Below are 24,992 nucleotides of genomic sequence, written 5' to 3' on the forward strand. Positions count from 1 at the left end.
TGAATGATTGGATGGGTGTCCATAAATTTGCCGTTAGATAGACCTACTTTGCCCCTCTTGAGAAGGAGGTACAGCATAAAGATGACTGTTGGCAAGGTGAACATAGTTTCTGGACTCAATTGCTTGCAACTTCTGTGAACTTCTGAATAAAATATGCGTTGACATTATATTTATGCAATTACATTAGGCACTTTTCACTTAGTAGCATTGTGGAACAGAGTTTCACAGACCAGGTCAGCACATTGGTCAGGAATGGTTACTCAGCCAAACTGAGTGGTCAGTAAATGAAGAAAGCATAATTTTTTATGCCAATTTAAGAATTTGTGCCATATTATTTCTGATAATTACCAAACCCAGGAGTTTATATGGTAGTTCATGGTATCAAATAAAAGCTTACATAATGTTGGCAACATTGTATCTGATACCTGTTGTTTACTTACCAGTACACTGCAGATATTTATGATTGTTTACCACTAAAATATGCATATATTAAAATATCACAGTCTGTAAATATCACAGACAGTGTGGTCACTGGGAAGCATTGTGGAAAAGCATTTCATGTACTTTGTCAGCACACATGACAGGAATGCCTCGTGAGTTGAATGGGGTATTTGGTACCTGAGAAAATGTGAGTTATTTCCTGAAATATTACAGATACATGCTAGATGTTAACAATTATATTAATAACTTGAACCAGAAGGTGTTTCAGTGGTACTCCATAGTATTAAATGAAAGCATGCACAATGATGGAAAAACTTTAACTGACAGTCGGAGTATAACTAGGACAGCTTTACAGATATTTTCATTTATTTCAACATTACTTGTACAAATAAGCATACAATTCATAACTATGAAAATACCTCTAAAATGGAGTGTCATTGAAAAAAAATACTTTGCTGCAAACAGATCACTTTTGCATGGACAAAAGTCACAACGATACTTGGGGTTTATCTGCTATGGTTAGAGAGACATTAAAAGTTGCTCATATAATTACTACAGCAACAATATTTTCATATTATCTAATTACTTCTTCACAAGAAAAACACAGTTATGTATGGTTAATGTATTAATATCACTGTGAAGATGAATCTATGCCAAACAACTTTTAAGTTCTCAAGATCTGTATGTTTGTTTACAGGCAGTTTGCAAAAACTGCACTCTCAGTAATTTAGCTCAGGCAAAATCTGTCCAACCACTAAAGTTTGCAAAAACTCCACTCTCAGTAATTTAGCTCAGGCAAAATCTGTCCAACCACTAACTCTGTAGGAGTCAGGAGTTGTGAAATTTCACTGAGGCTAAGTGTTAATGAGTTAATTTGGGAAAAGTCTATACAGTTGTAGTTGTGTGCAGATTCATATAACATGAACAAATTTCATACGCTCTATATATGTGTAACTACAGCTGGTATTTACTAGGATATTCATAGTAAACCTGAGCTGATTAATGAATATCCATTTCTGACGGTTCCTAATTACCTAAAATAAAATGGTGTTTTTATAATAGAAAAGTGAAAATATGAGACAGACTGCTCAGATTGGTACATAATAAGGTACAAAAAAGAATTAAATAAATTACTTAATAAGTAAAACACTCATGAGACAAAAAGTTACTTCCACCATAAAATAGAGAACGCATGAAAAAATGATGTCTTCCACCAATTTTAGCAACAATGTAATCCTTGAGCAAATTTTCATCTTTATATATAAAGGAAACTTGAGCGTTACCTTTACAGCAAATTCAGCACCAGTGGCTTTATGAACACAACGCTTGCAAACAGAATAGGATCCAATTCCAATATCTTCTTTGATCTCATAACCATCTCTGAAGTGAATATTGTCCCTGTGCAGTTGCTAAATTAAGCAAGAAAAAACAAACAAACATAAAAAAAATGTAAGAATCAAGCAATGTTACTGAAGGAATAAAACTCCTGACAGCACTTCACTGATCTGTGCAATGGGAAACTTCATTTGCATTTTCATGCTACTCACTGTAATCCTGCCCCAACACTAACTTAACTTTAAAAAAACCCTTCACATAACACTATCATTACACAAGACACCTCGGATACAGACACACACACACACACACACACACACACACACACACACACACAGGCACACACAGGCACACACAGGCACACACAGGCACACACACACACACACACACTAACAGACAGACAGACACACACACACTCACACACACTCAGACACACACACACACACACACACACACACACACACACACACACACACACACACACACACACACACACACACACACACACACACACACACACACACACACACACACACACACACACACACACACACACACACACACACACACACACACACACACACACACACACACACACACACACACACACACACACACACACACACACACACACACACACACACACACACATCTACGTATATCACTGTCGCTGTGGGAGTCCCCTGCTTTATTGTTAACTCCCACAAAATAGTAATAGAGATCGTATGTTTGTAAGAGCAATCCTCAGGATCTATGCCTGGTATGTTTTCCATGACTTGCTCTGTGGTATGAATGGCAGCCACAAAGCTTTGGCCTCATCTGTGTTAACATAACATAATTCGTGTGTGCTTCTGTGGTTGTGTTTTGGAAGTCCATACCATCTTTTTTTTTACCCCTGATGCTTGGCATCATAGTGTCTTACCCATGAGATAACCCTGTTGGTGTCCCATATTTTGTGAAAAAATGTAAGAGAGCTACTGGAGATTTTTTACTGAGATGGGATTAGATTATATGAAGACACTTTGGAAAAAATATGTTTTGTTTTCATTATAGCTCCATACCATTTACATAATGGAAATAAATGCACACCTGTCAATTGTTAAACAATTTGCAGAATATTTATGATTTTTCCTATTTTTGTCATGTACCTTGTATTTTTTTATTTTTTTGGTAAATCACTGAGGATTACAGTCAGTAATGCCACACAATAGAGTAGTTTCATGCTTTTTATTGTTCAGGAAATGCACATCCATGCAAAGCCTGTTGCTTTATTAACTTTTATGTTAACATTTCACAATTTGGCCGGTCCTCCCATTATCTTTGTCTTTGTCCCTGACTGTTGAGCAAAGATGTTGAGAGCTATGCATAACTGTACGCTAAAGAACCTTGTTTGATTCACACTATCTGCTTGGACTGAATTTGCTGCTCAGAGATGTGAAAAATATGTAAATCTCTTCAGCTTCCACTAAGAAACAATTTCTGAATCCTTCTAGAGAAGGAAAATAAAATGGTATTGACTTGACTTACAAAGCTGCAAATCTTTATTTAAATTATGTCTTCCCCAGTTAGAAACTGGCCAAATGAGTTAGAAATCTGTGGCCTTAAGACGTTTATTGAAGTGCAACTAACAGGAAAAGCTGAAAGACGGTAATTTCCTATATAAGTTGAAATAGTTTAAAATGAATTCATTCTGGAGTCTGGAACTCCTTGCCTTTCTCCACATCTTTCACCTGTTGTTTTTACTCAGTTTAATTTTGAATTGAATAACTTTTACCCATAAGGTTATACAGTTTTATGCTGAAGCAAATAATGACTTTACAATTATAGTCTTCATCTGTTTATGTTGATCATTGCATCGAAAAATAGTACTGTTATAATAAACACAGAAGTGCAGAGCTGAGTAGAGAACAGTCCTCATGCCAAACTGAAGAAGGATGTCATGGGATGCAGGACAGTACAGAATGGAAAACAGTGGTGTCAAAGTAAACTATTATCTTTATAATCACAGTCAGCTTTTAACATTAGTTCTATTTCTTTAGTAAGCTGACAAAACTAGGGACTTTATGCATTTTCTGAAGTTTTCTAAAATATCATATTTTAGAAGGGTCAGAGCAATAGTTTTGGGTGTTATCATAGACAGCTGAGAGGTAGCATTTAAATATTATAACACCCTCACCAAGTATTTAACCAAAGCACACAAGCCAAAGCATGTCTTAAATGTTTCACACACTTTAACATCTTTATTAACTCCTGACTAAAACAGTGGCACGGGTACACATACATTAATATAGAAGAAATCAAACCATACTAATGTTTTTTCATACAGTATACATGTTTTTTAACAAGTATTATTCACTTCAGCATTGCATAAATTGTTCAGTTCTTTCCTTTCCTTAAACCTCATTTCTCTGTCTAAACATTATTCTGCAAGCATTATTCACACAAATTACAATTACTTCAAATCAATTTAATTTGTTCTTTCCCTTTTATAAAGATCAGTCTACAGTTCTTTTATCTCCTTTACAATATTATTTACATCAGTTATAATTGGGTTATATTTTTGTTTCCGTTTTCCAGTAATATCTATTTTGTAGAATTATTTTGGGGAGTTTATCAGAAATCAAGCTTGCACTAAGGAGTACCCTTTTTACAGAAGAAACAGCACATCAGTAAATAATTTCCAAGGTGGGCCTTTCTCAGGTGAAACACAAAGGTTCTAATGATGGGTGAAGATTAGTGAATGAGTTAAAATTATGGTAATGTTCGATTCAAGGTCAGTGGATTTAAGCAACGGACATGGAATCAAAAATTGCCAGGTGGAAATATGAGCTAGGTTAATTCTTATTTAACAAAGTTGGATAGTATTCTAGGGATTTTCAGTATGGCATCATTCAGTTAAATGGTACCATTTTCAGCATCTACCTCAAAATCATATTTAAGTCAATTTGCTTGCCATTCAGAAGTAAAACAGGATCTTTCTAGTTAATATTAAATTCGTTAGTTCCTGGATTTCATCCATATAGAGAAGTATGTAGAAAAAATAAAAAATAAGTGGAAATCAATAGCATTGTTGTGCTGCAGCTAACCACATGGCCAGTTTGGAGAAATAACAGCAAATGGTTTCCAAGATGTAAATAGGGAGTCATCAGCTACTGGAGATAAAAATTGTAAAAATGCATAGTGAATGTCTGAAAATAAGCAGGAAACTTTTCTATCCATTCAGACACAATGCAGCTCCTTAGCAATAAAATGAATGAAACAAAAAAGAGATTTGCCTTAATGGAAGTCAAACAGGAGCAATGCCAGGAAAAGTTATAGAACTGTAGGATAGATCAGTGATGGGGAACCTACATTTCTTGGGTCTATATCAAAACTTTGAAGAAGTAAAACGTCGAATGTTAAAACATCGACCCCACAACATCGAATGATGAAAATAGCAAAGCCCCAGAACATCGAAATCTTACCTAGGGCAAGATTTCGGTGGGCCATTCCATGGCTTCACTATTTCCTCCACTGTGGTGCGAGAGTTACAGACCTTAGGGTTAGGGTGCGGGTTAAGGTAAGTGGATTGTTAGCAATGTATGTATGGTGTAGTGTAGGGTTGGGTTTGGTTAGCTGTATGTGTGTGTGTGTGTACTAATTGCTTTGTTTGTGTATAGTTTCATAGGGTATGTGTGCGATAGTTATGGACCATAGGGTTAAGGTAAGTGGATAGTTAGTAATGTATGTGTGGTTTAGTGTGGGGTTAGGTTTTGTTAACTGTATGTGTGTGGTTTATTTATTTTGGTGTGCTTGTGTTGTGTGTATGTTTCTCGGAACAACGATTTTTTTCCCTGGGAAAAAATTCACTATTCTGAGCGTTCAATGTTTTCAGTATTCGAAATTCCACGTTCGAACATATGGTGTTCGACATTTTGGAATTTCAAATATATGATATAGACCGCATTTCTCAGCTACCCCCCCAAATGAAATGCTGCACACATGGATTGAGTAAAGGCTGGAAAAGATACAGCTAGGGTACATTGGGTGTACCTGACTGGTAGTTTCCAGTCAAAAAGGCAACTTAGAGCTATCCGGGTAAAATTTCAGTTATACAAGCTAAAGAAGCTGAAGAATGTATTTGTAAAGCCATCATTTATTTTAACATAAAACTGGATAAATGTCTTAACTATACTGTGGCAGATGAGTGGACATTTGAAAATAGAAAATAGGAGAAACATGTATGTTTGTTTGTGGACAACAATTATTCCATGGCCACAGGCAGATAAGTTCATATGATGAGGCTGTGCAGGGAAAGGTACTGAAATGTAAAATGTGGTATCCTACATTTTCAAGGTTTTCTATCCAATGGGAATTAAAATTTAACTTGAAGTGAGGCTGTTTCAAAATACAACTTATCTTGAAGTGAGGATGTTTCACAGTGAGGGATAATTTCAGTCTGGATGATGCAGGTACAAGGGAGAAGTCCAGGGATGGTGAGCACTCTACAAATGTGAAGGAGACATCTGCAATGAAAGACTCTCTGAATTCATTTTTATTGTCTAAGAAATATAATTTAGCCCAGACAAAGAGAGGCTCTTTCTGTTGCTAAGAATATGAGGAATATGAGTTAAACATATTAATGGTCACTGTCACAGGAAGATGAGATCCTGCAGGACTGAGAACACATTTTCATTGATTTATGCTAAAAAGCCTGATCTGATTACTAAAATACTGAAATGCAAGATACTGTATCTTACTTTCTGTTTCATTTGTTGTAATATTGTAAAAAAATGTTTAAAACAAACTCCCATTTGTTTATAATACAGAAACGGTAAAGGGAACAATATATTTTTACATGCAAGGGGGGGAATTGATAGGAAAAGCCAACAGTCCATCAGCTTCACAAAAAACACTCCTAGTTATTTATGGCTGATTGTTAAGCCTGTCTAAACAAAGACTGATCTCAGTGAACTTTTTCAGTTAAAGAGGAAATATGTATTTTTTTTGCAATTACAATAGGAGAATTGTAAAAGGTCAACAATACAGTGTTTTTCAAAGGAATTTTTACATGCAGCAAGTGGCAGTAATTTAGAAAAATGATGGTTGACTGACAAGGAACTTTTATTTTAGTTTAACTGATGTTTTGAAAGTAGATTTCAGATTGTAATTGTTATTAAAAGTAAGTAATGTCTTTCGGCTTTTCCCAGTTAGGGGTCACCACAGCAGAACACCGGTCCGCTCATGATTGGCCGTGGATTTTTACAGTGCCGAGTTGCCAGCCCAACGCCTAACCTTCAAGGAAGGCACACCCATTCACACACTCACCTACATGCATGACTTTAACGTCACTCAACTGCGGGGAGGACATGCAGACTCCACACAGAAGTTGCTCCAGACAAGAATCGAACGGAAGAACCTCTTGCTGTGAGGTGACAATGCTAACCGCTGCATCACTGCAGCTTTGTAATTGTTATTAAAAGTGTTCTGTAGTTATTTAAACCAGTAGAACTGAAAGGTAGCAAATGTCAGGAAAAATGTTTAGCGATTGGTGACTCTGGTGAGACACACACATTTACAACCACTAGACTGGAGAAAGATGGGGTGACAATGAATTGCCTTTTAGGGGTCATGATCTCAGATGCCTCGAGGATCCTTAGCACCCTTGTACCAGACAAATACAACTATAACATGGAAATTGTGAATGTGGGGGTGAATGACATGGGGAGAAAAAAGTGTGGGAGATGCAGAGAAATATTTCAGGGCTTTTTATGCAAGTCACAAATGCAGGAAAACTGCTGATACTGACAGCAGCTACCCTTCTCTATGAGTGATGCATACGGACAAAGAAAAGATGGCCTTCAAGAGTTGGCTAAATAATTAATGGCATTCTAAGGGGATCTACTATGTGACAGAATGGAGCAAGATGCTGGACATTCCTATTTCTTTGTAAAGGATGGTGTATGCCTCTCATTTAAAGGCTTCCACAAACTGATTAAAGCCGTAGCTTTTAAGCAAAGTTCAGTTAATGAACATTCCAGTGTAGCAAATGTACCAATATCAAAATGGGATCAAACGAAGGTGGCTCTGCTCAGTGCCTGAAGTCGAAGTAACAAGCCGCCTAACCTTGAGGCACTGTTCCATGCGGAAGGTAGTCACGTAAATATTATCACTGAAACATGGTCTAAATGCCCAGGAAGGACTCCCTCCAAACCTGGGGTTAGTGCCTGCCACACTTTTAGACCCAGTGGCAACTGTACTGGTGTATTAGTATTTGTTGAGGACCATATAACCTCTAGAGACCCACAAACTGAACTTATCGAACTGCTAGTCACACTTTACAAAATCAGCTATCAGTTTATTGCCTGTTACAATGCCCGGAGGTTAATTTCACTTCCCTTAATGTAATGGATGAACTCCACATAAATTAGAATTACATCACTCTGGGAGACTTTAACTACCCGTCAATTGAGTGGCATGCCTACATCACCAATATAGGGTATACTCAGAAGTTTTTAGATGTAATAAATAAATAATTAAATGTACCAGATTGTTGCTCAAGTACAGGGAAAAATATCATTGACCTAGTGCTTAAAAATTTAAGATATTTTGCACAATTCTCATAGTAACTCCTTCTCTGATTAAGTCAGACCATAAGCTAGTAACCTCTTGTCAAACAATCTAAACCCTTAAAAACCAGTAAATCAGAATTCAAGGACTTCAAGTGGACAAGTCTCCTCAGATTCTATAATGGATTCTCAAAATTAACTTATAACAACATCCCTGCAGATAGTACCTCAGCATATAGAATCACTAAGGAGTTTTATATGTACTTAAATAAATGCCTAGAACTGGCAATTGAATGTAGACATAAATATAATGGGACATTTAGAAGTGATCCATTCTGGTGTTCTGACATAAATGAAAGCTACAATAAAATGAAAAAAAAGCTAATTGGAGTATACAGCAAATCTACAGATGCCTGAATCAAGGAAAATATGACTAGGGATCTGAGTAACAATTTTAAAAGACTAATGTATCTACTAAGGCAGAATATGAACTCAGGGTAGAGCCAAGGGCGAATACAAATCCTTCTTTAGTTATGTTACAAAACTAAGAAAAAGCAAGTAATCTCCGTCGTATCCCCGAAGTCTCAAAACAACCCATTAAAGTGTAGTGGGTCTAAAAACAAAACAGTGTAAGAAACTTCTCTGTGTGGAAGATTTTTCTAGTTAATCACTGTATATTAATCAGATCAGACAATAGTAGTAGAAGTAGCGAACGTAAACTCGTCAAGTCAAAAAGTAATAATAGAAAATATATAATTCTACAGCATTACCAAGTATTCGAAAGTAATCCAAGCAAGGCAGGCAGTCTGTTTCCAGTCGAAAATCCTTTATTAAGATCACTATAAGTAAAAAGCTAAGAGCTCTCATAAAATCATCCAAAGCTAATTTTGAGAAAAAAATAGCTAAGGACTCTAAAGACAACCATAAGGCATTCTTTAGCTATGTCAGAAACCTAGGAGGAAACTCCCAGATATGCTCAGAATTAGTTCAAAATGATGTGAAGATTACTGATCCTACAGACATTGCCAACATACTGGCTGACAGGTTCAGTGCAAACCCCCCCCCCCCTCCCCCCCTAAAGGAGAGATATCTATACCAAATGATTGTAGCCCCCCAAACATCTCTAACGCCCAGGTGAGAACTGCTCTCCAAGGCAAAGAACACAGCATCCATGGGACCTGATGGTGTCCCCGGCTGTGTGCTCCATGAACTCAATGAGGAATTAAACCCACAGTTAGGACAGCTGTTTAATCTTCACCTCACTGTGGTCCCACTCCACAAAGGCGGTGCCTCCACCGACCCTGGAAATTACTGTCCCATTAGCTTGACAAGCCTTATCTGCAAAGCCATGGAGAGGATCATAATGGACCTCATAAATAAAGACATAGGGAACTTGCAGACTTTGGATCCAACCCAGTTTGGCTTTGTCAAAGGCAGATCATGCCTTTTAAACTTGGTTGACTTTTTCAAACAGTCACCAAGGCCATTGACGAGGGAAAGGCAGTCCATACAGCCTACCTAGACCTGGAAGGCTTTTGATACAATACCTCACTCGGGTATAATTGAAAACTCATCAACTTAAATGTAAACCCATACATTACAAGATGGGTTGCAAACTGGCTGAGTGACAGAACCCACAGGGTCAGAGTTGCTGGCGCCATGTCAGACTCAAAGCCTGTCACAAGTGGTGTCCCACAGGGCTCAGTCCTGGGCCCACTCTTGTTTGGCATCTACTTTTCTGAAGTACAAGCAAACACAGGAGGGTTATGGCTGACAAAGTTTGCAGATGACTGCAAACTGAGTTGAAAACACATCCAACACAGATATCCTTCAGAAGGGTCTCACAGAAACGGATAACTGGTGCCAGAGCCATGGCCTAAAGTTAAATGCCAAGAAATGCATAGTCATACCCTTCGGGAAAAATAAGGTTACCCCTAGCTACCATATAGGTGGCAATCCCCTGAACACAGAAGAAGTTATTAGGGACCTGGGAGCCCAGGTTGACAGTAGCCTTTATTGCTAAATTAGTTAGGAAGACCTTCTACATTGCCCACCTTATCATGAAGGGATTCACATCTAGATCAAGGGAGTCATAGTCTCCTCATCACTCATCAGACCAATGATCGAGTACAATGCCCCATTCGGAATGCATCTGACCCGACACTTGCAGCAGCTGGAGAGGCCACAAAAGTTCCTCACCAAAAGGATAAAGGGTATCAAAAATCTGTCTTATGCTGCCCGACTGAAAGAACTCCAGTTATATTCAGTTGCTTACCGCTTGCTCAGAGGTGACCTATGCCTGACATACAAGGCCATGTCAAACCCAGATTTGATGAACATGCTTCATCTCAAAAAATCTAGATCCCTCAGAGCCACAAGGGTGGGAGACTTAAACCTCGACACGGTTATTAATAGGATGTGCTGGAGGGATAGATTCATCACCCAAAGACTCCCTATGCTGTGGAACAAAATCCCGGTTTATGTGAGGCAGAGCACGCTGGCCTTGTTCAAGAGGAATCTTGACCAATGGATGGGAGATTACCTCAGTGTCACTGACAGAGGCACAGCAAAATAATGGGCATAGTTTCTCCTGCCCTCGGGCAGATAGCCTAGTATGAACCTATGAACCTATGAACCTATAAGTACACAGACAAGCGATCCAAGTAAAACAAAAATAGAGTAATAATTTCCTCACAAGCTTTCTAAATATATATATATACTTTTTATCAGGCATGGGAGTGGTTTATTGTGCTGTAAAACAAAGTGTTATTGGTACACATGTTAAATTCACATCCCTTCCCCCATCAGTGTGACATTCGAGCTGGTCCTGCCCTACCTAGTAGCTGTCATAATAATATATAGCCCTAACGTACTTTAATGGTACATCTTATTTAACCAAATTATTAAGTAGACTATTAAGTCTGTGATTTTATACAAGGCAATATACTAAATGGCTGGAAATATATCAACCTTAGTTCATTTTGCGATCAAAAATTATGTATAAATATATACATATACATTTTGCATGTAAATCAGTTTCTATTTTCATAACCTATTGTTAACAAAGATCGCTTTCGTCCTTCTAGACTTCTTCAGGTCTGTGTACAAGAACCCTAAAAACCTATATACTTGTATAATTGGTTAATATTGTTATTACCATCATTTTGAATAAAGTGGAAAAAAGAACTAGAAAAAAATAAAAATAAAAAAATATATATATATGTATGATGATGGAAAAAAATATACACTTAAATTTCAAATGATTTAAAATGGTATTTAAAACCAATTTGTAGAAAAAAATAAAATAAAATACAATTAGTCATGTAAACAATGTGGCAATTTTCTAAGCTCCAGTGCACTTTTAATTGAACAGTAGTAGTTTAGTCCAGGCTTTCTAAAAGAGTTCAGCTTTAATTGCCACACGAGTTCATGTTTCTCCAGAATATTCGGGATGTCTCCTTCAAGATCACCCATGTCTATGCGATCCAGGATCTGAAACTTAAAACCTATGTGTCTTTTATGAAGAGAAAGGTGTTTGGCTAGTGCATTATTTTTACATCCAGAGCGGATTTCTGACAGATGACATGAAATCCTTTGCTTGAGTTTATTTACTGTCTTGCCCACATAGAATGCATCACATTCATTGCACTGTGCCCTGTAAATTACTTTTTTAGTGTTACAGTCACCCCCTGCACTGGTTTTAATGATCTTCTTTAAATAAGGACAATAAAAACTATCATCTTGCTGTATAAATATACAAAATGTACAATTAGTTTCACATCTTTTAGTGCTTTTCTCACATGGTCTAGGTTTAAATTCAACAAAACTTCTAATATTCCTGGCCTTCATTCAACAATATATATAAAACTCATACTAAATGGCAAAACCTTCTCAGACCTAGTGGACATTGCCAATAGAAGCTTGTCAGGTCGCCAAAGTCAGTTTCAGCGAATGCAAAAAAGTCAAAAGCAGTTTGCCAAAACCACTTTTGTCGACAGTGGAGATTGCTTTTTTTCTCTACTATTGTGTAACCATGGAGTTGATATCTATAATTTGGAGGTGTCCCTCTAAATGGGGTGTGCATGGGGGCTTGCCCCTATCAATTTTTTTTTATTTTAATGTTCACTGAAGGTGGTTTCAGCGAATAGCTTTCGACTTTTTTGCATTCAACAGAACTACCTTTCTGCTGGTTAACATAAATCCATTGTTAATATCCCAGCAAATAAAATTTTTGTGAATTTCACTCCTGAGACAATTATCCAAAGCCCTGTAATCCTTGTATCTCTCAAATCCCCCATCATCACTGAAGAACATGTACTCAAAGTGCTGTCCAAGACTAAGAATGCTTCCTGAATGGGACTAGATAACATACCTGGCTGTTTAAAAAATAGTATGAAACAGTCCCCTGTAGAGCCTCAGCATAAGCTATTTAAACCACTTCAAAATGAAAATATAATTAGAGACTAGGGAACCTGCGTTGATAATTCTCACTCTTTTGAGCACCATGTAGCAACGGTTTTCAGGAAATCTTTCTACTTGGCACAGCTAATCGCTAAGGAACTACCATCCCTTGGAAGAGATTATTGTCCCCTTCTATTCAGTACTGATCAGGCAAATTGTAGAATAGAACACCCGCCTTTCAAATATATATCACTAGAGATATCAATGGTTGAAAAGACTGCAGAAGTTCCTAACAAAGAAGATTGGAGGATTAATATCCTAAACTACCAGAAAAGACATTGTCTCTCTTTTGTGTGTCTTGCAGGCTTCACAGAGAAGAACTATGCCTTGCCTTCTGAGTAATCAGGGACCCAGTAGTCCAGGATCTCTTTTACCTTCACAAATCAAACAGTCCCACAAATATCAGAACAGGAGATCTAAACCTATTTCAACCAGTGAATAAAACAAAGTGGCGAGAGATATTCACTACTCGCTTAACCCAGGAGAATCCCCTTCAGATATATATATATATATATATATATATATATATATATATATATATATATATATATATATATATATGGTTCCCCTTCATATGATCGAATTTCTCTAAACTCGAAAATCAGAAACTCGAAACCAGAATCTCAAATTTAGAGAAACTCAAACATATGAAAGGAACAAAAAAAAAATGAACACCTTTCAAATGTTTTTGCAGGGGGGGCTTTGCCCCCCCTGCACCCCCACACTCCCCTACTTAAATATACCTACTCTGATATCGCGCTATAGTGAAGGAAAGAGAAATCTCCCATTCTGCGCTAGACACGTAAGCGCAAAACAGAAGATTTTCCATTCCTCCGCTATAGTGCGGTCACGGAACATTCATATTTAAACTGCTAGGGTACAGGGGGACCTGGCCCCCTGCAATAAGGTAAGTTAACTTTTTTTTATTTTTTTAAACCTAAGGCTCCCATTCACAATTTCAAGTGAATGGAAGTTTGAGATTCTGGTCTTGAGATTATGAATTTCGAGCTTCCATCCATTCGATCTTGTGTGTGTGTATATATATATATATATATATATATATATATATATATATATATATATATATATACACATGATATAAGGTACACCTCAGTTTCTTCAAGTGGGACCCAGATAATTTGATCAGTATTCATAAATTCTCCTGGGCATGACTGGCATTGCCCTCCTCAAACAATGCAGGTACAGTACAGGGTGGGAACTGACAAGGCATAATGGTACGAGTCTGTAACCCCCTACAATTCCTGTGAAGAATGTGAGAGGAAAATGGTCCATAATATGTGAATAAGCAGTGGGACACACAAAAGTTCAAGCTACAAAAGGTTGAAAAGAGAATATATTTTGTGACTAAGGAAATACAGTGGGAGAGGTGCACGTATAATATCTTAATGAATCTAGTTAGTACAATATCAAGTACAGAATCATGAGGTTAGAAGGTAGGTTCCGGGAGAAAGGGAGCTATATTAAAATTAGTTTTCTCATCCTGAATCAAATGTTTTTTATTTAGTTAATATGTATATAATTATGAGCTTTGGGAAGTTTGGTTTGAGAGAATTTTTGTTTGAATTACAAGAAATGGAGTGAAAATTTAAGGCTGAGAAAATAAGGATAAAATGACTCACTGGAAACATGTTGTTGTACATCTTCTGGTTAAGGGTGAAAGATACATAGGGATTTAGTAAGTGGTGGAACAACATTTCAAGGAAATGACCCATGTAAACCTGAGAATAATTGGCTGGAATGTTAATGGGTTGCTTGATTCTATTAAACATTCCAGGGTACCAGGCTACCAAAAAAAATGTGTCTTACAAGAGGTCTATTTGGACCAAGGAAGAACTCAGTATGTTAGTCTAAATGGATTAAGGCAGGATATTATGCTGTTTACACTGGAGTTAAGAGATGGGGTGGTTATAATACTAATATCAGGTCACAAGCTGAATCCATCATGGTTTGGTTGTAGGACCACTCCTGTTTGGCATTTACTTCTCTGAAATCGTGGCCATTGTCAAGGGCCTCTGGCTGACCAAATTTGCAGATGATTGCAGATTAGAAGCAGTCACAGAATCCCTCACCGGCACTAATGTTCTCCAGGAAGTGATGACACAGATGAGAAACTTGTGTCAGAGCAATGGACTGAAACTAAATGCCAAGAAATACATAACAGTATCCTTGAGGAAGTCATCTACCTCTGGTAAATATCATATTGACAACACCCCCCCCAAGTGTACATCCAGTAGTTAGGGACTTGAGGACACACTGACAGTAAACTAGCCTTTGACCATCATATGTCTGCAGTAGTGAGGAAATCATCGTACTTTGTGTGACTTCTAAATAGAGTTATGACATCTAGGTCCAAGGAGGTCATAGTTTCACTGTATTTAGCCTTTATCAGACCTATCATTGAGTACAATGCCCCCTTTGGTATGTACCTAACTAGGCACATCCAACATTTACAGTCCATAGATGTTCCTCACTAAAAGAATAAGTAACATGTCCCATGTAGACTGCCTCAAAACCCTATACCTGTACTCTGTCTCCTACAGGCTGTTGAGGGGAGATCTACGCCTGGCATACAAGGCATAGTCAGACTCCCCCTGACAGGCATCCTGCATATCTGCAAAACAAAGAGTAGCAGAATTACTAGTTCTAAAGATTTAAACCTTGCTTGTGATAAAAATAGGACCTGCTGGAGAGACAGGCATATATCCCAGAGACTACCCACTCACTGGAACAGGCTTCCCATTAATATGAAGCAGAGTTCCTCCCTAACCCAATTCAAGTGTAACTTGGACAACTGGATGGGGAAGAAGAAATTCATCCCTGGTTTGACACCTATGTCTCTAATGGACACAGGTAGCTTGTAAATGGTTAATTTCCCTGTCCCCTCCTTGTAAATCTTTCATCTCAAAAGCCTCTGCTTACACTTATCAAGAGTACCAGATATTGTCAGGGATTTGGGATGCATGGCTAGGCATTACAAATGCCCTCGTTGCCATTAGCCTAGTGCACAGCCATGAAGAACGGTCTAAAAATATAAAGCAAATACCTTGGCATCATCAAGCTTAAAGGAGCTAGCTGAGCATTGAGTGGCAATACCTACAGATTTAGTAGAATTAAGTATTGTGTAAACATTAATGTTAGGAAAATGTAGTACTGTCTAGCATAATCTGCCCCAGTACAGCATCCTTATTAGTCTGCACAAAGCACCCTTAATAACCTTCTAATCCCAATACACCATCCTCTTGTAGTCCACCAGTCAAAGGATTGGACAGCATGGATATGTAATTTCCAAACTTCTCTGCAGACAGCTTGATCATCTTGGGATAACATAGCAATTGTCTCATATTTATCAGCAACCTCTTAATCCTTAAAGGAACAGACACTGTATATAACAGGTGTACTTAATGACACTGGAGGCTAAACTTTTGCATACAATCACACATCAGGTTGTCAAAACCATGCACACAACACCCATATTACACAACACAGGACACACACACACACACACACACACACACACACACACACACACACACACACACACACACACACACAGCCTAACATATGATGAGGCACTTAAAAGCAATCTTCCTAAACAACAAAGGTCACCAAGACCATCTGTTAGCAAAGCTATGTGTCAGCAAGCCCAAATGCACTACTCACAAAAGACACCACTTAGCACCACACATACAGTCACTCTCAATGGTGCCCCAAACATTAAGCCCAAAAGGCAAGCAAACACAGTTTCCTGGACTCTCATCATAGGGGACTTCATTGATGCCCCTCTAACCAGACTGCACACGGAGAAGACAACTATTAGTTGCTTATCTGGAGCCAGGGTCTGCCAAATTACACATGCACTCAACCCATTAGACTCCAAGTACCACTATGATTCTATCATAATCCATGTAGGAGTAAATGACCTGAGACTTATCCCCTGGACTATAAGAAAAGAGAGATAATATGGAGCTCTCAGACTGTGGTGATTAGCAGTACAGTAGCAAATGCTTAGTTTGCAGAATTTACCTATAAAGCTAGTTTTCAGGACTTTAATCTGTAACACAGAAAGGTTCCACATGAAGCTAAACTTAGGGAAGCTAGTTAGCATGTTGAACAGCACTAACACCAGATCATAGCACTATCTATCATCTAGTGTTAACCCTAAACACCACTGAGGGGGACACCTGCCAAACCAAGTCCCTAACCATAATAGTGCAACCTTAATGCAGGTCCTAACAACATGGATTTCTAACTTCCTAATGTCTCTGTGGCCATCTTGGTATATACAGGCATCTCGAGACAATGTACCAATTGCCTCATGTAGTCATACAACCTTTTAATCATTAAAGAATCCTTAAAGAAACTAACACAATATGAGAGATCTACATACATACCTTCTTTGGAGGTAAAAATCTTGCTTGCACAGGGTTATCAAAAACATACTATATCCTTCACACATATCACACAAGACACACATAGACCTTCTTATGGTGGGACACTTAAAAGAAACATACCCAAACCCCAAAGACCTCCTACGCCATCAAACAGTAACACCTATCCTCAGCAATCACTAAAGTACACACCAAAAGCAAAACCTAAGACCACACATGAGCCTACATCTGATAATCCCCCAAGGCCAACAAACATAAGACAATCAAACACTGTACCTAGTATTCTTATCATAGGAGATTCTATTGTACAATGCACAGATGCCCCTCTCACCAGGGTGGACATGGAGAAGATAAAAGAGCTAGGATCCACAATACTCCCCTCCACACACAGACACCAACACTCCCCACACACACACACACACACACACACACACACACACACACACACACACACACACACACACACACACACACACACACACGCACACACACACACACACACACACACACACACACGCGCGCGCACACACACACACACACACACACACACACACACACACACACATACACACGCACACACATACACACACAAGTCATTGCGTCACAGGTAGCAATATGATTCTATTATAGTCCATGTGGGTATAAATAACCTGATAACTCCATCACTGCACTATATGAAGAGCCATTATGGATCTCTCTGAATATGTGTCACAGACAGGTATGTGACTTGCACTGAGCAGCATTCTACCTTGACCAAGTATGATATCAAAATAGTATGAACAGAAAATGACTGATTTTAATAATTGGCTTAATTTCTGGTGTCACTCCAGGTGGATCCAATATCTATCACAATGTCTAGCAGCAAGGGAGGAATGCTTAATAAACCACATTACTTTACAAAGGATGGTCTGCACCTGTCCCCCGTCCCTCCCCCAGCTTTCATATATTAGCTAAAACTTTTTTTAGGCAAATTCATAATGACAAAACTAGCAATACTGGAACAAAAAAAAAAAAAAACTCAAAGCAACCATAAGGTGTAACTCACTCCAACCAGCGGATGAAATATACTGGACCTAGTATTCACCAACATGGGACAGCATTGCGCCCTCCCCTGTGTTGCATCCTTCCTGGTAAGGTCAGACCACAAAGGTGTTTTCTTTGAAATAAATTCAACCTGGAAAACCCAACTAAACCCATAACAGTTAGGAACTATTCTAAAGTAAACTACATCCGATTTATCGATAGTTTATCAAAATGTATGGGTCCCCTAAACATGCTACCTATGCCCTAAACATGCTACCTATGCCCTAAACATGCTACCTATCCCCTAAACATGCTACCTATGCCCTAAACATGCTACCTATGCCCTAAACATGCTACCTATGCCCTAAACATGCTACCTATGCCCTAAACATGCTACCTATCCCCTAAACATGCTACCTATGCCCTAAACATGCTACCTATGCAGAATTATTCACAGAAATCCTGTGCAAGCATGCAAATGCCTGCCACACGTACCAGACTTAAGCCCAAATCTAACACCAAAAAAAATCCCACTTGTGGAATCCTTACCTTAACAGGGTAAATCAGAAAGAGCAACTCTCAGAAATGAGCTCTTTGATTCAACTAAACAAGAAACTAAGAGGTCTGAAAAAGTCCATCAAGGCCAGTTATGAGGTCAGGATATTCTCCCAAGTTAAGGACAATCACAAAGCCTTCTTCAGTGATGTTAGGAACCTTATAGTTAACACTCAGTAGTGTGCACGACTGGTCATAAGTATCACATTCTTTACTGACCAGGGTGATATAGTAAATCTACTGACTAATAAATTTAGTGCTAACTTAACCCCTACACCCCCATTCCCCCCTGTGAAATCTCATCTAGCATATCCCCCCAACTATCAGCAGGGAACAGGTCCTAGTGGTGCATGCTAAGTCCAAAAACACTGTTTTAATGGTCCACGAAAATATCCCTGGTTGCCTTTTAAATAGCCTAAAATATTACTCAGCAGGACCACTTGAGGCACTCTTCAACTCATGTGCAGTGTTACAGCCTCATAACAGGTTATAGGCCAGATGAATATAGGACCACAGTGGTCATCCCTCTTCCTAAGGGCGGACCATCAACTGACGTAAGGAACTATGCACTTATCAGCCTATGTCTAATATGCAAAGCCATGGAACCAATTATCAAATGAACAACAAGGACATTGGTAAACTACAGGCACTGGACTCATCCCATTTCAGTTTAAAGGAAGTTCTTGTCTACTTAACCTGGTAGACTTCTTTGAGAGGATTACCATAGCAATTGATAAGGGGAAAACAGTGCATACCACCTACCTTGACCTGGCCAAGGCATGTGATGTAACAGCACACAAAGGTATTATTGACAAACTCTCAGAACTAGGCATAATTCCCTAAATAACTTATTGGATTGCTGGCTGGCTCACAGATAAAACGCAAGAAGTCAGGATCGGTGAGATCACTTACACCAGGAGACCAGTCACCAGTGGAGTACCCCAAAGCTCATTGTTGAATCCATTCCTGTTTGGCATCTACTTCTCGGAAGCCAAGGCTAATGTCAAAGGCCCCTGGTTCACCAGGTTCACAGGTGACAGCAAATTGGGAACTATCATAGATTCCTCTCATTACACGGGCATCCTACATGACTGTCTAATACAAACAAATGACTGGTGCCAAATATATGTATTAAAACTCAATGCAAAGAAATACATTATAATAACCTTTTTAAAACTGTCCACCCAAGCTAATTACTCCATCAATAAAACACCCTTAAAAGTTGACCTGGTAGTTAGGGATCTGGGAACGCATGTAGACAGTTATCTGGCTTTTGACCTACATGTAGCTAAGATAGTAAGAACATTATTCTATATTGCCCAATTCATAAGCAATGGTATGGAATCCGGGTCCAAGGAAATTATAGTACCACTCCACTCTGCCCTTATCAGATCCATCATTGAGTATAATACCCCCTCTGGCATGTACCTATCCAGGCACTTGTAAAAATTGGAATGCCCTTAAAGATGTCTTACCAGGAGAATCTAGGGTATGAATCCACTGTCCTTCACAGATCACCTTAAGGTTCTAGCTCTGTACTCAGTCTTCTACAGCATACTGAGAGGTGATATATACCTGGCATACAAGGTATCCTCAGATTCAGTTCTGACGGATTTCTTGCACATACACAAGGTAAACAGCAACAGACCACTAGATCCAAGGACCTGAACTTTGCCTGCAACATAAATGGAACATGTGGGAGAGACTACTATGTGTCTCAAAGGATCCCTGCACTATGGAATAAGCTCCTTAACCATGTGAAATCAGAAGTCATAACTGACCTATTTAAACAAAGCCTTGATCTTTGGATAGAAAATCGTAAATTCACCTCTGGTCTGGCGCCCTTGTCTCTGATGGTCAGAAGATGGCAGTAAGTAAATTAATCCCAAGCTAAAATACTCTCTCACGTAAACCTCAACTACCTCCTTACTAACATACTTCACTGTATAAGCATCCAAGGTACTCTAGGACAAAACTGGATTGGGTTATATGGCTGGGCTTACAAAGACCCTGGTGGATGATAGTCTAGTATAAACCTATGAACCTCTGACCCTGTTAAGTAATACTTAACAATGGTCTGTGCACAATACACAGCATTAATATATTCTGGTCACAGGGTGGCATCATTGGGTAAACAACTTCTGGCGCATGTCTACAAAAGTAAGACATTCAAGATACTTTTTCAAATCATAATTCTAGTAATTTGGATCATTTGATTTGTAAAAATCTAGGAAAAGTAAAACAAAATCACAGAGAAAAAGCAAACAGCACCCATGCAGAAATGCTTACACAGCTACAGAAACATCTTAGCTACTGTACAGGGTCATATCAGTAATATGTCAAAAAGTATTTATTACTTTTATCCTTTTCCTTTTTTTGTTTTCTCCAACACCTTTATTTTTAAATTTGTATTTTCTATATTTCACTCTTTTCCCAATTAAATTTCTTTTACTTTTAATTGTTATCCATTTATCTTCACCTTCTTCACTCAAATTACTTCATTCTTCTTTCTCTCTTTCTTTTTTCTTCTTCTTTTGTTTGTTCTTGTATCTCCACCTTTATATCTTCCTCATTTCTATTTTCTTTTTGGATCTATGTTATGTTATTTACTAAAACAACCTCTCTTACTTGGTCTACCTTCCTTTCCTGTATATGTTTCTCTTGTACATTACAATCCATCCATGAAAGTCATATTGTTTCACACTTTATACATTTTTGTTCAGTTTTTTGCTTCTTCACCAGTTTTACCACAAATGAAACATTTCTTTTTATCACAAATTATTAATTAAATGGTCATTTTTACCACAAAAAAAAAAAAAAAAACATGTCTCTGGTTGTCTCCTATAATTTACAAACCTATTTCCTTCCACATTAATTATGCTTGGTACATGTAATATCTTTTCATTTTGCAGCAGTCCCATCTCCCAGTCCATAAACCTCTGTTATCATAAATCTTTGTAATGTCCATTACTTCTCTGTACATAGTTTTTAAAAAGTCTCGTAAAGCGTCTTTTTCTACCTCTATACAAAATTGTATGTACATTCTCTTTTTTTTGCCTTTCTGTTAAATGCTTGTACTGCATATGAATTCCAAGGACTATTATTTCTTTTTTTATATTGTTCTAAAAAGCTTTCCCTGTATTGTGCTTCTTCAAAGAAAATGTCACAGAAAGAGTCTTTGCTAATACAAATAAATGCTCTTACCTCTATGCGTTCGATATCCAGTGGTGAGATAACATTATCACATATTTCATACCTATCATCTTCTTTTTCCAGTTTACTGCTTACTCTTACAAGATGTTTTCTTTTTACATTCATTTTCTTTTCTTATTCTATCTTTTCTCCCTCTCTTATCGTCTGCCCATATGATTTTTTTCTTTTCTTGACTGATTTCTTGTACTTCTTCCTGTATTCTGTCCATTATTTCACCTCACAATACTGTTTTTTTTCTTTCTGGTTTACTTTGCTCTATTAAGTCTTTTAAATACACATCCTGTACCCCCAGTTGGATGGTTGTAACAATACACTTCACCTGTGATTATCCTTCACCCTTGAACGGCTTTTGTTGAAATACCACCTCGGTATCCTGAGTGTATTCATCTTCCTTCTCCTGGATTGAAATATCTTCCATTTTTTTCAGCACCTTCGTTTTTGCGTTTTCATCTCTCAAAAAGAGCAAACTCTCTCAAGAAAGCTTGACTGCCCTCACCATTGCGGCACATTCTTAAACTATCATTCATCTCCTTCTCCTGCATGCTTCCTCCTCTCTTCCCCAAGCCGCCTACATGCCTGGATCAGAAGCAGGAAGCATTACCACAAATTGCATACTGTATGAGAAAAGTAGGGGAAGTTCCTTGAAGCCCTGGCTAAATTTCCCCTAGAACTATAAATGCCACCTTGGGTCTCCCCTCAAAAGAGCCTATTAGCCTAGTGGGACTAAGACAGTCAACAAAGGATAAACATATAAAAATAAGGGCAAAAAAAATGAGACTCTACAACAAATATAAGAAGAGAGCACTGGGATCAGTCCTGGTTTCTTCAAATGTTAATATAATAATCACAAACAAGGTTACTACCCGGTGATGAGCTTCCCTCAGTATTATCATCCACGTCACTCCACTTACCAGATGTCTGGAATGTACCATATTTGTTGTCCTACATTCATCCAGTAATACCCACCTTATACAAACTTAAATAAATCTACAGATGTCATTAATCTTTCCACTCAGAATGAACATCACTGTACTTCTCTGACCTCCATTTATGGTTTGGGCCACCCTTTTCTCTTTATCTTAACATTTAAACTTATGAATCAAAGGTTCTGTCCTGCCCTCACACACAAACTTAACAATTAGATCTTGCCCCTTGCTACGTTCATTGTCAACTTGATCATATTCCCTCTGTCTGTCCATAGACCTCCATGCAGCCATTTATTGATAAGAAAAGCTTCATTAAAATGTCCCTAGCAAATTGGATCCATCTCTTCCCTACTCATATGAGAATGGAAACAAATTACTCAAAACTGAGACAAATCATCCAAAACACCTCAAACAAGATAAAAGCTGCAGATGTTACATGGACAAGTTATAAGATCCTTCCACTTTCTACTAGGTAAGGTTATGCACAAAATGGGAAACAAATTAGTTGTTATTTAGTTCAATACATTCTTTGTGAATAAGTGCATACTTCAAAATTGTTATGTACTATAAAACCATGTTAAGGTTATCATGTTGTAACATGATATGATGTTTTTGTACATGTCTTAAATGCAAAAACGGTTTTAGTCAAGTTATTTGTTTATTTCAGTTTTATCAATTGCTATATTTTTATTCAATCAATTTGGTGTTTGAATATGTTCTTTTGTGCTTTTGTTTTGGTTTCAGTTGTGTCTCAACTTTATATCATATAATCAGTTATCAAATGAATAAATAAATTATAGTAGAAACTGAAATATAGAACAAATCTCAGAAAGGCACTTAATTGATTAACAGCTCGTGAGTTAGCAGAATAAATTACAAATTTAAGTGAAATATACAGATAGCCTGGAGTCATTTAACTCTGTCCTGGATACTTAAAAGGAGGCAGAAATTTATATAATTGTAAAATGTGAAGGGTAGCAATTAGTCTTGGATCCACCATTAACTTCAGCTGTGGGACTGTGGGCATTTATACACTTCCCGAAAGAAATGTAAGATTTTCTTGCATGCGCTTGACAAACTCACGACAGGATTTTGTGTGTGGGTGTTTGCAAGTATGTGAGTGTTATGGAACAGTGTAATTGGAGTAGCTGAGATACATATAACTTGCAGGTACCATTCAGAAATCTATTGCCTTGAGCATGCTAATCTTGGACTGTAACTGTTCTGCTTTAAACACAAGCTAATCATCAACCCAAGGAACAGAACATACAAAGAAACAATCTATGTGCTGCAGAAATGCCTGCATTAATAATTAACAACTTAGTGTGTCAAACTTAGTGTCTGTGCAATACAAGCTCAAAAATATTGTTTTATGATATAAGACTGTTATCTATGTTGGTAGTCGAGTTCTCTGTTCTCTGAAGGTATGAATTTGCAACACTCCTGTGACTGTCATTTCATTATCTTGTTTAAAGTGGCAACCATGGAAACAGCAGTGCTGGGAATTCAGTAGGGAAAAAGTCATCATTACATAACGTGAAGTGCAATGATGCATCTAGAGGACAGGCCATTGGGGATGGTCCGTACACATCAGTAAACTGAGATTTAAGTTCATAAAAAGGGAGACAGCAAAGACTTTTCAAACCATTGCCCATATTCCTTACTGCTTTGTTTGTCCATAAGATTAATGCAGGGGATCACGGCTATGAGCTACTAATGAACTTTTCCTGCAGCACTGGGTTTGATTCTCTCATTCTCCTTTTACATACGCTTTGGTCTCTCATTTAAACAGAAAGCAGTCCTGGAATGACCCCAGAAAAATACCCGTGTCTGGTGTGTTTCCTTGTTAACAAGGAAACATAATAAAATAATAAAATGAAAACTCATTCAGAATCTGAACATTTTTGGAAACTATAAATAGCTGTCAGACAAGTTCTTAATTAGAAACAGATTACATCCCTTAAGTGTAGCTTTCAGTTTACGATTGTTATAGTAGTAGAAGTGATGGGCATCCTTGTGAGTACTTGGGTGCTGTCAGAATCATACATGCAGCTTTTATTGACTATTTTAAGGTCTGATAC

At 37.9% G+C, this 24,992-nt stretch overlaps 1 protein-coding gene across 2 annotated transcripts in view; it reads right to left on the bottom strand.

Annotated features, from left to right (window-relative positions):
* The window catches only part of RPS6KA2 (ribosomal protein S6 kinase A2), a 2,145,504-nt gene that overhangs the window by 545,151 nt on the left and 1,575,361 nt on the right, over window positions 1-24,992 (bottom strand). For both annotated transcript variants that reach the window (XM_044069491.1, XM_044069485.1), the window contains exon 14: window positions 1,725-1,850. In XM_044069491.1, the coding sequence (XP_043925426.1) occupies window positions 1,725-1,850 (126 nt within the window). The remainder of the gene's footprint in view (window positions 1-1,724; window positions 1,851-24,992) is intronic.

Source organism: Protopterus annectens, chromosome 1.part0, assembly GCF_019279795.1.
Source record: "Protopterus annectens isolate FY-2018-M chromosome 1.part0, PAN1.0, whole genome shotgun sequence".
NCBI classification, from domain to species: Eukaryota; Metazoa; Chordata; order Ceratodontiformes; family Protopteridae; genus Protopterus; species Protopterus annectens.